This window comes from Sinohyriopsis cumingii, chromosome 18 (assembly GCF_028554795.1).
Source record: "Sinohyriopsis cumingii isolate HCF-2022 chromosome 18, ASM2855479v2, whole genome shotgun sequence".
Taxonomy (NCBI): domain Eukaryota; kingdom Metazoa; phylum Mollusca; class Bivalvia; order Unionida; family Unionidae; genus Sinohyriopsis; species Sinohyriopsis cumingii.
The window spans coordinates 97,767,526-97,782,779 of NC_142978.1; the positions used below are offsets into that span (position 1 = coordinate 97,767,526).

At 34.6% G+C, this 15,254-nt stretch overlaps 1 protein-coding gene across 3 annotated transcripts in view; it reads left to right on the top strand.

Moving 5' to 3' along the window:
• Nucleotides 1-15,254, top strand: part of LOC149777559 (uncharacterized) — an 80,988-nt gene that overhangs the window by 34,907 nt on the left and 30,827 nt on the right. Inside the window, exons 16-19 of one of the 3 annotated variants that reach the window (XM_089942167.1) lie at nt 4,312-4,635; nt 6,133-6,468; nt 7,306-7,635; nt 8,345-10,051. In XM_089942167.1, coding sequence (XP_089798293.1) covers nt 4,312-4,635; nt 6,133-6,468; nt 7,306-7,635; nt 8,345-8,547 — 1,193 coding nt within the window. In that variant the 3' untranslated portion in view covers nt 8,548-10,051. Of the gene's footprint in view, nt 1-4,311; nt 4,636-6,132; nt 6,469-7,305; nt 7,636-8,344; nt 10,052-15,254 lie in introns of those variants that run through there. The other 2 variants (XM_089942166.1, XM_089942168.1) reach the window with 2 other exon arrangements.

Below are 15,254 nucleotides of genomic sequence, written 5' to 3' on the forward strand. Positions count from 1 at the left end.
GTCAGGAGTAATTAGAACAAAGAATCAAACAACAAAGAGTACCTTGATGTATATAAAGGGATATATTATGTATGACTAAATCGAATGGGTTGTGAGGCAAGCTATCGGAACACTAGCTATCAGGGGCCCCGCGCTGCTGACTGAAATCAACTCCGCAATGCAACTGTTTTGCTAGAGACCCCGCTTAGTGCTTGCTGCCTTGGGCCCCGCACATCCTAGGGACATTTCTGTCTATATCTTTTGCGCGACCAAGGTAAATACGTCATTTCAATCGTGTTTCATAGGCGTCATCTGTAGAGGCGCATTATTAGTCGCTTTTAAGGGTACGTCTCTGATATAACTGCACTCCTAGAAACACATATATTAATGCATTTACATGATTAAATAAAAAGGGAAGGTGGAGGAAAGGTGTACAGCTAGTACTACTACTAATGATGGCATTAATAAAATGCTACTAGATTAGAGTGAGGTTGGGCAACTGAGAGAAAATAAACTGATACACGGCGGGTTGAACAAGAGTAAGTTTGAATTTGAAATGTTCATTTAAGCCTTGTCAGTGCAGCTGTGATAGCTTCAGGTAGAAGCATTGTGATTAACCGGACGACGCTTCCAGCTAAATTAAAGCATTTTAAAAGTTCTGTACTGACCTTGTTCCTGGTCTGGCTTTTTAATAGTACATTTCATATCTGAAGTCACCTGTTGCGCCAACATATTGGAACGTATAATTATTGCAATTAAGAACGTGAATGACGCTTCTACTGGATCATTGGAACTTCCTTAAACCGAACCCCACCCCGTCGGTAACCTGGCATTTCGTGCTGACTGGGATGAATATTTTGGACCCAATCAGGAAGTTTGCTATGACTTTAAAGCGTATTTAAAGAATTGAAACGAAAATGGATGTTAGACAGTATTGAATACTTGACTTTGTTCATGGATAATTATCATCCGCTCAGAGGAAATACAAATATAGATTTACTCGAATGAGTTAAAAAAACTGCGAATATGAAAAGATGAAACAATCGCGTTAATCAATGGCGTCTAAGCTGTTTTAAATACACCAAGTGCGTGTGCACATAGCCCATCAAAATACAATCTGGATTGACACAATCATTAGTTGAACTGGTGTGCTTTTAAAAATATAGACAATTAGAACTAAAACTAAATTTGATATCTCTGCAAATGGGCATGAAATATTGGAAGTAAGAGACATGCTGTTAAGCTGCAAGACATAACAGAAATTACATTACACCCGTACGAATAACTCGCATAAAGAAATTCAAACATGTTGAGCATATCCGCTACAAACGATAACCATAATAAAAATAAGAATGAAATGCATTATTACGTAAGAATGAAAGAAATGTACAAATCGGTGTTTTAAAAATTAGCAAATATAATAGGAATAAATCAATTTGCAAAAAAAAGAAGAAAAAGTATGCTAGTTTTTGTATAGTCCGGAAATTTTATGAGAAAATAAAGAAACTAAGTTAAAATGCACACAGCTTAATATATATAATGCTTGCAAGATAATCAGTTGAAAACTTTAAAATGTATCACCATCAATTAAGGTTGCTTCGTTCATAGAACGACTACTCAAAACAAATGCAATTTAAATATTAGGTATGAGGAATTCATATCTCTTTTCTTTCACAAGTTATTCCAGTCATCTGCAAGATACTTGTGAAAAAGTTCTGTAGTTGGGGAGTCCGGTTCATATCTACATTCTTCTGTGAATAGAGGCGCGTTTATTTATTTCAGTAAGTTCACTCACATTTAAACCAAGCAACATATATATACCACCCATCCATCCTCATCCCCGCCCTCATTTTCGTCTCAGCAAAACCGCTAGTTTCACTTTTTGTTATTGTTCTCGTCTTGGTATTTTTGCCCGTTTTCATGTTATATGTTATACATGACATAACAAACCACTGTGGTGTTAAATTGATAATATTGAAATATACGAGTCCGTTTTTCTCCAATTCCTTTTCGCGAGTCGAATACAAAATGGCGGCCAAAAATGTTCAATGAAAACAAAAACTTCCGGAAAGCGGGGTTAAAAAAAGTTTTCTCACGATCGCCGCCAGTCAGTAAAGAGACTACTGCACACAATGTAGGCAAAGTGTACCGATTATATGATAATAATGATACATTTTATTCAGTGGAGGCCAAGATGAGTATGATGGCGAGGATGATGAGACAAAATAAAAAATCATTATGTAAATGCTTTAGATAGGCGCATGACTGACACTTTGCATGAATAGAAGAAAATCAGCTTAAAATACGTGACAATAATGATAACGGGTACGTATTAGATGTCGACTTAGTGATTCTGATACATGACAATGATTATTTTAGAGACCATTGAATTGCCTTCAGTGAAATGCATTTAGATATAAAATGACTTACCTTCCTTCCTTAAGAAATTGATTGAAATTGATTGATGCTTACAAACCTACCATACCAGCTGAACCATAACTAGTGTGTGCATTGAAAAAATCAGAAGCATGTTTATTATATAATGCACAAATTCAAAGCTTTATACGCGATTTGGTTTAACACTAAAAGAGATGCCTAAAGTTGTCATGTTTAGACAAAAAGTGTGGGTACAATCCTCCATGAATCTGATTAAAAGTTTGAGAAAAAAGCTAAGAATGATTTGAATAAAGATTTCTTTAAGTTAATGATTAAAGTACACAAAAGAAGAATTTGAAAAAAGAATATTACAAAGATAAATAAGATATATCATTAGCTAGAGAAACAATTATTAACGACATTTTGGTGCTTTTCAGTTTGAAAAACAACTGATCTTAGGTTCTGAATTCTGAATTCTTATTCATCATACCTTCTTCAATCCTATTTTTCTAAACGATAAAAGTATCCGAAAACCATTGCATTTCATGAGGCTTTTCATGAGGCTTTTGTACTACTATTGTACCTGTATAATCATTACTTTCGTATGATATGGTGGTTTTTTTCACAAAGATTCTACCCGAATTGTTTACCACTACATTGATAGCATATCCTTTAACTTCATGTTAACCAATATCAAGAAACTGCTTGTCACCATGAGTCTATTAAGAGTTACATTGTCCTCTGAAGAGTATGATCCGGTTCAGTAATGCTTGGTGTCTATGTAATACAATAATGTTTGCTTCTTCATATGCAATTTCATTATTGCGCTGTACTTATGAGTAACAAACGTATATACTGCTGCCAGATTTTATGGTCCTGCCATAAGACATATAAAGCCATCTCAGGTTACATAACTGTGGATTGCGTGCACCATTTGATGAACAGTTGAGAATGTCAACAATACGAGCAACGATTACGCCAAACATTAGTGAAAAATAGGGCATGTTTAACTTTACTGCCATCCATTATGTGACCATATAATGCGTTTTCTATTGAACTACGCTCAATCAAGGTTGGAAAATATATCATCAGTGCTACCAAAACACTAAATAGAAGGATAAACCTAATTGGTTATTGCAATGTTCTACCTACGCTGTATATGATTTGTAGAATTTATAGAATGTAGGTGAAGGGCTTTTAAATTAATATCGTCAGATCTCTTATGTTATCCTGACGATCATATGTTGTATCATTACTTTGACCATTTTATCAAACTTGTTGATTTGTAGGAAACTTAAAAGTTTGAATGCACAGACTTGAAGGCTAGAATTGCTTATTGTAGCCATTGCATATGGCTTTGTGCACTCTTCCAAGAAATTAACAAGGCAATCAAGTATATAACTTTCTTGAACGTTGACATATTAAGAAATATCGATATTAAACCGCATTCAAGGCAACGGAAAATATAATTGATATCCTTTAAAATGAGAAGTGCATTTTTGGAGTTGATTTGCTCCGCCCCTTTCCAGTGGTATATTATAAATCGTTGACCGAAAGTGGTGTAAGAAAATTTATTTTGAGTTTTTCATTGTCTGTTGCAGAGCAATACTTTCTTTTATATCTGCAAAATATCATTCCCAAATATTGATATTTGTTTTTAAAGAACTTAGTATTTTCATCGTTCCGATACTGATATATTTTGAATCACTGTCTAGTCGCGAATTAACTTTATTTTCCTTAGTCCTTTACAAAGCATATACACCAAAGCAGGACTCTAGGTTTTACTTCTACGTTTAATAGAAAACGAGAATAATTTTATTTGAGTGTTGATATTGTCAATAGGTCTATGGGGAACAAGATCATTAAAATATTAAACGATATCTTTATTTCGGTTGAATACCTCTGCTACCTCATTGAAAATCAAGGTTTAAACTGGCAATAATATTGACATTACAGACAAGGCAGAGGTACCAAATATCATCATGCCCGCTTTCACCAATGAAAACGGAACATTGAAGATAACATGTCAAGGAAACGTTGGTGCACCAGCAAAGGTGATCTTCCTTGAGGTCATGTTTGTTGGATCCAGCAAGTTCCAGATGGTTCCTGCTGATAATAAGACGGATTCTACATTGAAAGACTGCGACAACGATAGAGAAACAGTGTTCACCATCATCGCGACAGCTACTTGGAACAACTCCACTGTTAGATGTTCTGTGCGAAACGAAGACAACAACATTCAGTCTTCTGAACAAAAGAGGATCAATATTGTCCCGTCGAGTAATTATTTATGTCTCACATAATACCATATACCATCGTTATTAGACAGACACAATAGCAATCTCTTTTTTAATTCTGGTCCAAACGTCTTCAATTTCTTCGCATATCTTACCTTTAAACGTTTTTCAACGAGAGCTATGTCAGAACATTGTCTTGCTATTAATTGTTTGAGTTTGTTCATGGCCCAGTTGTGATGATAAAAACAATCAAATAACCAATTCTTGTTAGAAATTTAACTGAACTGAGGCCATACTCCTGATGTTCTAGATTGAAACATATTCTAGTCTCAAGCGCCTAAAACACACAGCCGACAATAGTAAGGAAGACAACTGAATCATTGTGGCTGACCAGAAAGAAATACATATCTTTAGTTAGTGATATTTTGAAACTCCATGATTTGATAGAGATACAAGTTTAAAGCCCCTATGCCCCCGTTTTTCATACATTTTACCATTCTCCCAATCTCACCAGAAGTGTGAATGAAGGAAATAATTTGTTAAACAAAAACTATTTGTTATTAACCGTTCATTGCAACAATGAAGATGTTAGGCTTAAACGACATCAAAATAGTCAGTTTAGAATTGAGAGGTGCCTCCTCTTAACTTAGTCACCAAAGTTTATCTTGATTCCATTTTTTCGTGAGTGGTCCAAACGTATTGACTTCATACATTCGCAAATGTCATCTAATGACTAATCTAATAACAACAACTTTCGCATCTGTCGGACAAACTCATTCGTGAGATTACGAAGGGATGTAGGCTCGCGTTTTAAAGTGGATCATAAACAATATGTTTTATATATTTCCTTCATTTCGCATACAATTTATTTATATTTGGAACAAAATAATCAGGAATAAAATAGATAAGGATAACCTACTGTATCCGACATAGCGTGGTATTGGGTTCTTCCGTTTACAAAGGTGAAGTCATCAAATTGTGTGTTCCAGCTATTGACTGAATTCAGTTGACCCACGGATGTCGCCAATCAACATCGGATTAATTTGTACGCATGTGTAAAATGGTAGCATTGTTCAGTTCGAGGGAGAAATTACATAGCTCATAGTCTGATGAAAAGTCGATATCGTCTTGTTTTAAAGACACCCAACGATGTTATGATCAATATCTTTTAATATTCAGTATTATTCACGTGATTTATTAAATGTGACTTTTTGCAATTACCGATGGCATTTGGGGCTATAATATTAGTTTGGTAATTTTTAAAATAATTATTTTTAAAAATTAAAAGTGTCGTGTCTTTCCATATGAATCTATCTGAATAAACCAGGTTACCAAAAACCACGTTCTTTCTAAAGTGATTTTTTACCACATTATTCAGAAAATACACCAAAAAAATTATTGAAGAGTTCGATACAGAAGAAACGGTGCGAACGAAAATCATAAGATAACAATAACGTTTTAATGCATAGGTTTCTTTAAACTTCTAAGTCGTACAAAAGTTTTCTCTGTTGTTAATATAATACCTTATATACACTTTCAGCTGTAACCTTCCACACGTCAAAGAGAGAAGTGTACATCGGAGAGAGTGATTTTTCAATGACGTGCAACGTTTCGAATCATCAGCAGCTCGCACGTGTTGAGGTATATCATGAATCTGCGAGACAGAGCACCAGAGAACTTATTGCAAACGTCACGAAAGAGTCTCAACCTATATTCAGAAATGGAATCACTTTGCCAATAGCAGATATTATGGTTGATTATGCTACTGTAAAACTTAGATTTACCAATAATTTGACATGCAATGACGACGGAAAATATGACTGCGTAGCCATCGGTAGCGCCATCTTTACTGCCAGTATTAATCTGAATATTTACAGTAAGTAAATTACAATGCAAACATATTTCCTTCATTTATAATTCTGATAATGCTAACAAGAGGTTTATAAACAGATCTGGAGGGAATTGGATAATAGAAAATCCATGACATGTGTAAACTACGCTGGAGGGAAAATTACAAAACCCTTGGCCTATATAAACCTCTCAGGAGGAATGTGATAATATAAACCTTTTACCTTTGTTAGCCACCCTGGAATGAGTTAAAGCCATTGGGATTGCTGGGATAAATATTCCCAGAGTGGTAATACGTTCAGAAGCATATATATCATTACTTGTTTTATGAATAAGAAAGAAAACTCAAACTGATATCCCCGAAGGGATTTTAACTGACAAATGTCCCTGTGCAGAAAGTGCACATTTAAGTTGCATTTTCCAATTATAGTTTATGAGGGGTGTAAAAATAGATTTAAACGTCAGACGTGACCGTAAATATCGAGAGATTTTACTTTTTCTTCAGATATCGAGGTGACATGCCTTCCTAAATTAGAATCTTTTTCCGATACCAACAGTGATTTATCATCGAACATGTATGAAAACAAAACACGATGACGATCAATAATTCACCGAGAGCAAATTTATATGTTTTGCAGAGTTCTATCACATTATATGGCTCTATCATAAGTCCTAAAATTATATTCAAAATAAAAAATGTGACCATATCATTTATTAGAATATTTAGGAGTTTAGTGACGTTTTGTGAAGAGCGGGGCAGATCTTCTTTCTCTGTTTATTAAGCCATGTTCTTGTACTTCAATTATTAGTTTTAATCTCAAAGCAATGTTCTCTGACCGAGCTTGATTTGTATTTTCTGCCTCAGGTGAGCCTAATGTCCCGACGTTGATCCTGTCGCCACGGATTGTTGAAAATGAGACCACACAGGCAGACAGAATGTTCCGTTGCGAAGGGATGGTTGGCAGACCTGCTAGTCAGATGTCCGTGGAAGCAAACATTTCTGGGTCATTTGAACGATATAATTTTCCACCTGTCATCGCAAATACGCAGGTGAACTGTAATACCAATCAGAGTTTTCAGTTTTACTATGCATTCAACATGAGCTGGCATGGCCGAGATATGAGGTGTGCGGTTACAAATTTAAGAAATAACAAAACTATTTGGTCGCTGCCGAGGACTATTGAGGTTGTAAGGGGTAAGTTAAGGTTCATTTGGTTTTCAGACTAATATATCCTGAAAGATGAACGTGTACTACTATTGGCTTAAAATAAAGTTTGTAGAAGAAAATGAGGAAGTGTTTAAATGCATTTACGCCTGACTGAAAGTTAAACTATTCCGAAATCATTTCTAATGGAAAGAAGTAGAAAATAAGATACTAATATTGCAATCGAAATAAAAATCCTCTGTCAAAATAATTATTTAAGCGTATTACTGCCTCTCTATCAAAACTTTTGAAAGCTGAGATAATCATGGGCTTTTGAAATGGTAGCAGCTACAGAGGTCATACTTAGACCCAGAGTTATTAACAGTTTTGCAACCTTCGTTTTAAGTCTTTTGAGGACTAATTAGGAAGAGTACCCGTAAAAGCCACTTTTATGAAAACGTTTAGGTTGACTGTTATGCAAAAATGTTCTTATGTTAGTAACGACTGACACAGACTGTAAATGTTAACATTGTCACACACTGAAATTTACAGTTCGAAAGGAATTTGATATCAGCTAGTTAACGAACTTTAAGTAAAATAAAATGTATCCAATTTTCGTTGTTACTAGAATAGTGAGTATGGTAAAACTGATGTTGGTGTATTTCAAGCAAAATAGCATAATCAACAGCAAAAAAGTTCTTTTGCTAATACAATCATCTTGCTAAGATTTTTTTCTGCAATATGCACTCTTTTTTTTCAGCTAACTACTGCACTGGCAAGGGAGATAACTATTATCCTCATCCTTATGAGTGTACAAAATACATCCAGTGTGTTAAAGAGAAAATTTATATTTTTTATTGTGGCCTTGGCTTATGCTGGGGAGTGAACCAGACAACAAAATGCACATACTGTGACAACCGATTTGGAGATCTTACATGCTTGCCAGGCGCACGTAACTACTAACTGAATCGCACATTTAATATTTGTCATTGCATTATCTTGACCATGCTACAAAAAAAACATGAGCTTTCCACTGATCAATTTCTGCGCGCTCCTGAGATGACGTTGTAATTTTACGATATATGAGATTTATCACTGTTGACATGTGGCTCTGAAAGAAGTAACTATTGTGCAAAATAAAGAAGTAACTATTCTTTCTTTTCTTGGCAATCAGGGGACAAAAATACCAGCGGTTAAATTATTGAAATTAAACAGCAGCATATAAATAATGGAAAACTAAAACGCGTTTAAAATGCAAAGCGAAAGCTTGACTTGGGCTAGAAAAATTAGTGGTTATTGTAAACATTGTCCCACTGAGTGTAAAAGAAAACAGATAGTGAATAATAAAGATTATCCCAAGAATTAGGGAGACGAAAACATAGATAACTATAATGTGTGCCACACACATATGAGAATAAAAAAGAGGTCATTGTAGTAAGTGACAGAAGCGACAATAGTGGCCACTATAATGAGCAGCACAAACATTGGAGAGAAAACACAGAGACAACTATAATCCGTACAACACACGTGGACAGAATACAAAAACAAAAGAGACCACAGATGTAAATACTACAGCACTGGAGAGAAAAACCGAAATCACTGTAAGGTAGAAATAGAGCCCGTAACAACGAAAACCGTATTATATTTAATCTATTTCGAACTATACATGCAGTTTACGAAAAAGCGAAATCAAAAACATGTTGTCAAATGATAAATGTACCATCTATATAGTTTTTACTGCATGTGGTTGAAAGTCCCTGAACTTGAAGGATTTAGTGATGCTGATTCAGATCTAGAGAATTTTATTTCTTGTGTTTCTTTTGATTTTTCTGATCCAGAAAAGCAACGAAAATATTTCCACTGGACAAATTCAATAAACATGAAGGCTATTGATCTGTAGTTTCTAAAATTCAGATAAAAGAGAACACAAGAGAAAACAGTGAAGCCGTGCAAACTGCAATTTTTATCACAGTGGAGATTTTGTATAAAATGTGTTAGCGTTTGATCTCTTGCTTTATTTTCCACGACGACTTTTCTTCGTAATAGATATTCACTCAGGTGGATAACAATTCATCGAGTATTGAAATGAAATATACAAATACACTTTTATAGCATTGTTTGTTCTTCTTTTATGTTATTCATTTTAATGTGATTAACGTTATCAAACCACCATAGCGGTAACATTAACTTAAATGACAGAAACAAAGCAAAATATCAAATATCATTTGATCTTGTATAATCCTCTTTTAATTATGTCTGAAATTTTGTGAAATCATCAATTGGCTGAAATTTGCTAATTAAGATGTTGATAGGATATCAACATAGGATAATCACGTTGATAGTTTAGCTGATCATGCATTGGTAAAGGTTTCAAATGTTTTCTTGATTTGCTTTTCCAATTCCTTGTTAGTTAATTTTTAAACACTTGCCTTTTTATGTTCAGTTTGTAATAAAGCTCTTCAATTATTGTTTGTGTTATTCATGATTAGATAGGATACTGTTATTTGGCTCTTCCACGAAACCTAACTGGTTTCTAAATTATTTATCTAACATTCAGACTGTGTGAAATGGCTAAAGGTGAAGAAGAATCTATCATATATTTGCAAAGCTGATTTAAAATGACCACATTTATGATGAAACAATTAAATTTTGAATATATAACATTGATGATAAATGTCATGTGATTAAGCGTCATTTAAAAGTTAAAGATAAATATTGCATTACGGGTGATTATACTAGCTGTCAGAAACAGCTGTACAGGTCAGGGTGTTTATTTTCTATCTGACGAATTCGCTTTCCGTGCAGTACTGTTAGTAGGTTTCTTGCTTCCATTGCTGACCAAAGATAAAAACAACGCAACTAGCATAGTTACTGGTTCGTAAACTATTTGGAAAGTTAATTATATTAGTCCATCCAATTATGAATAATAATGTAAATGAGTGTTTGTCTATTCCATAACCAAAATTGTATCTTGATTTGGTGTTCATAAATTGTTGCATGTGTTTGGAATGTCTAAGTATCTCATCGAGTTGGCAAACTAGATAGTAAGGCTATAGTAATTATAGTCCCTACATAGATTTTGGTCACATTACGTTCTAATTTATCCTCAAAATTTTAATCCTCGAAAGTTCTTGTCATACTATTAATGATTGTTTATCAGCCTTATACCGTTATTTGTTAAATGTGAACCGATTTTCTGGTAGAACCCATATAATAATTTAATTGTTCAGATGGCTGATGTATCATACGACGTCAACCTTTTTCATAGCCACAACACTCGAAAAGTTAAAATGTAGCGTCGCTTCCAACAGCAAGATTCAGTTTAAGGTTTGAATCAGTAATATATTGCTGAAATCTTATTGTAATATCTTTTTATCTAAATCATAACTTTGTTCGCTGAAAATTAAATTCTCAAATGCGACTATGTGTCTTGAAGAGTCCCAACTATAGTTGAAATATATGTTTCTTGTTTATCTTGTACCTTAATGTACCAGTCATATACGATCTGATGCTTTGATTTAAACTGCCACTACCCTTCATGTGTTAATCCATTACTGTCTTGCAAAATGTGACCTAAGTTGTTCCCTCGTCTCCCTAATGAAATGCTAACTTTATCCAAGTCAACAAAAGTGAAGACTCAAAGCCTCAGCTGCATAAGGAAAATACAGTCTCTAACAACAAAACATAGAAATCCCAACAAAATTAGTCATGGCCTTGGAACTTGAACCTTATATTATGGAAAAATAAAGATCACCGAGGTCATCTCAAATTTTGTCAGTATGTGCCCACATTATACATTTGGTAAAACCCCTGCGAAATTATCAATATGCCATCGTCATTGCCAGATTTGTGTATGGAAGATGTATTGAAGTAAACGCCTTGCATGTCCACAAACTAGTTACCGATTGCAGTGTCGACATAAGTATGCAGACTTAATGACAATTTGAAGAATTTATCTTTTCTTTAAAACAAAATGTCAAAATATCACAACCTAAATATTCATATATGACACCGTGTCTGCGCGATGATATAGATTCATTGTAATAAGTAGCTAATCTTGTTCACACAAAAGCCATCGTCTTCACTTTTTATGCAATACAAATATTTAGTCATAATGACCGTAGTTTAATACTTCCATGCAACCCACGTTACTATCTGTTTGATCTGCTGTAATCACACGCAATTATAGTTCAAAAACTGAACTGGTACTCACTCACGCTAACCTTCAGAAAAATTTAGTAAAAATCCATTTATACATATCATTATATATAAAACACCAGTGACAAACTTTGACCTTGAAATCAGAGTGAGAGTGCAATTTACTTTTAATACCAACTGCAGCATAAAAATAAACTGTTTTAGTAAAACAAAAAAAAAACTACAGCAATCCATTCAAGAGAGGTAGCAATAATAAGATTTTCAAAACGACCACCACAATCGACATAATGGAGATTAGTTCACCCTAACTTTCATATGGAACCATCTATGTAGCAGCAGAGAGGGTGAACAACTTCTAATTGGTGCACTCTCCATTTCCAAAACTAAGCCTTCCTGGAAGATCGCAAAAAAAATCGCGATTGCCTCAGTACCCGGTATGAGACAACCCCGTCAAAACTATAATTGACTTACCCAGCCTATCGCTGATCTAAAAAACTCGCAGGAAATTACGCGATCGCGTCGGTGACAAGTTGGAGGCAGCATCCTCTCTGCTGCTATTAATTAAATCATTATTATATCAATAATGGCAAACATAGGAGAACCATATTCCGCTAGATTAGCACGAAAGCAACTAGAAGCAATCAAATATTTTTTTCCTGTCCTTGATTCTGAAAGACAAAAACTTCAAGAAAGTCAAGAAGCACAAGTTGAATTTGCTACGGGTACATAACAGTTATTTAAGCCCGTTGCACAAGTTACTGAAAATGTTGTAATGGGGGATATTGAGGAGAAGAAGGAGGGTATTCATCCAGTATTAAAACGAACATAACAAATTGTACAGGAACTTCCAACTAACATAACCGCCGCACAACCTCAACTGCCTCAACCTGGAGGTGAAGAACCAAAAAAAAAAGGGAAGGGAGGAATTGATTTTAGGGAGAAATTTACTAAAAAAAGGTATAGAAGAAATTCAAAAATATAAATTGAAAACTAGACCGAATAAAGCCGACCTTGTTAAGTTTGCTGCTTTAAATTATAATTCAGGAGGTAATATAATAAAAAATATAAGTCGTGCCGCATGGATGATTGGATGTTTAAAATAAATCAAAATGTTGATGATAAAGACAAAGAAAATACTGATTATAAAATTTATTTAGAAGGAGCAGAAAATTATAATAAAAAACTAAAAGAACAAAGAAAGCAAGAAAAAAATAACAACAGAAAGAAAAAGAACAAAACCAAAAGGAAAAGGAACAAAACCGAGAACAACAACAAAGAGAAAAGGAAGAGCGAAAACAACGACGACAAAAAACTTCCCAGCAGGAACCTTCCTATCAACTTCCTACACCATTGCAACAAACAGAAGAATAAATGTATTATCCAGATGAGGAAGAATTTCATGATGCACCGGGTGCTACTGGTAGTGGTTTGCGAAGTGGTTTTGTTTGTTCTAACAATATCCTCGATGACGTTCAACAGTTAGAATTTCTTATAGCAGTAGAACGAGCTGGAAATAACTCACCAGAAATAATTAATGAAGCAACTGATATATGTCGACGATTATTTCAAGGCGGTATCGTGGATATTGATATTTACCGAGAACTTATTGATGAGCTCGTTGATGATTACCATAGTGACTAATTGTCACAGTGATTAGATAAATGGGAAATAAATAAGATGATCATACACAGTAACGGTCACCGCAGACCTATGATGGTCAGAGTAGTAAACTCGCGATTACCAGTATATAGGATGACTTACGGAAATGGACTTGGTGATGTTGTTCAGGGTTTATTCACAAGGATAGCTCCCAAACAATGCCAATTGCAAAACAATTATCGATGAAAGCCATGGATATTATTCGTGATAAAGTTCCTGGTGCTATTGGTGATCTTACTGGTCAAGATTCTTGGCTATCAAAGATAGATTAGCGAGATTAATACGACGAAAACCACCACCAGTGAAATTAGTAAAATATTAAATCAAACCGCAAATCAAAAACTAGCAGCCTTGATGAATCAAGGTACTGAACAAGTAAATACAAGTCTGATATCAGGAAGTGGTCTTCGTTTTAAAAGATCACAAATTATAATAAAATGTTTAAACGTGACTCCGCACAGCGTTTGACATAAACGAACCGGTACGTAAAAATGAATCAGTACGTGATTTTCAGTATTATTCTTATGACGCACGGGAAACAGATCAGCATGGACGAATTGAATTACAAGTTCAAGATACAAGCAGATATTTCTTACCCGCTAAAGCATTTATTGAAGTAGAAGGTGAAATTATAAAAAAAAACAGATGATACAGAATGCGAAGATAATGTTACGTATATGATTAACGGAAGAAAATTGAATCAATTGAAAATAATGTAGCTACAACAATACTAGGTTTGGCAAGATATCCCAATGATTATACAAGATCAGCTGGTCCATCAATAATGTTTGCTAAGGATACTTCTGATTTTCTAAACAATAATCAGTACAATATAAGACGACGAAGAAACAATGCCGACAACGCTGACGCTGATGTATGGCCGTTGGTTCATGGTGCTAATACAGAATTTAATTTACGATTTACAACGCGTAAATTAATTGAGTGGTGATCTTGGTAAATTAATGCTAACAAAACTTTCGTTGTGGATGCCGGTGATGACTCCGGCTATTGCTGAAGAACAGCGATTACTGTATGTTATGAATCAAGGTGGTAAATTGTTGATATCATGGTTTACAGTAACCACATATAGTGTTCAAAGTAGAATTAATGGTTTATTTACATAGCATATAACATCGCAGCAGGGAGGTTCTGCACCACGACATATTTTCATTGCTTTTCAAGATACTGCACGATTAAACTCGCAAGCACGGAGTCATACGATATTTGATAAACTCTGTGTTTCTGAAGTTTCCTTAAGAATTAACGGACATCAAGAACCGTCTCAGAATATACTGTTGGATTTTACTACTAATCATGTTGCACGTGTATACCACTGCTTGATGAGATTCAAGGACGTGATCTAAATATAGATACTGGCTTGCAAATATCACAATTAGATTTTATAACATATTATCCAATCTATTACTTTTCACTGGAACATCGTGATTCAGTTAGAGAATCTGTTGTTGATATACACTTCCAAGCTAATGTAATAGCCCCTCCTGTTGCTGCAGCTGGTCCACCAGTTGTTTATAGAGATTACAGAACAATCGTAGTTATCTTCAGCGATAAAGCGGTGTTACTTGAAGGTGTTGGTGGGCGAATGGGAGTTTTTGATGCACCAGTTGAAAACATGTAGATAATTAGACCAACCGCGTTAATTATAAACATTTCATATAGTCACGTTAGTGTCAGTCTGACTCCTGATCAGATCAAGAAATTACAGTCCTCGTCGACAAAAAAAAAACAAAAAAAAAACCGGAACTACAATAACGTTAAAAGATAATCAAATCACATGTGGTCCAAACAAGTTATCGTTGACAAAACGTCAAATCAAACGTCTCAATAAAGCT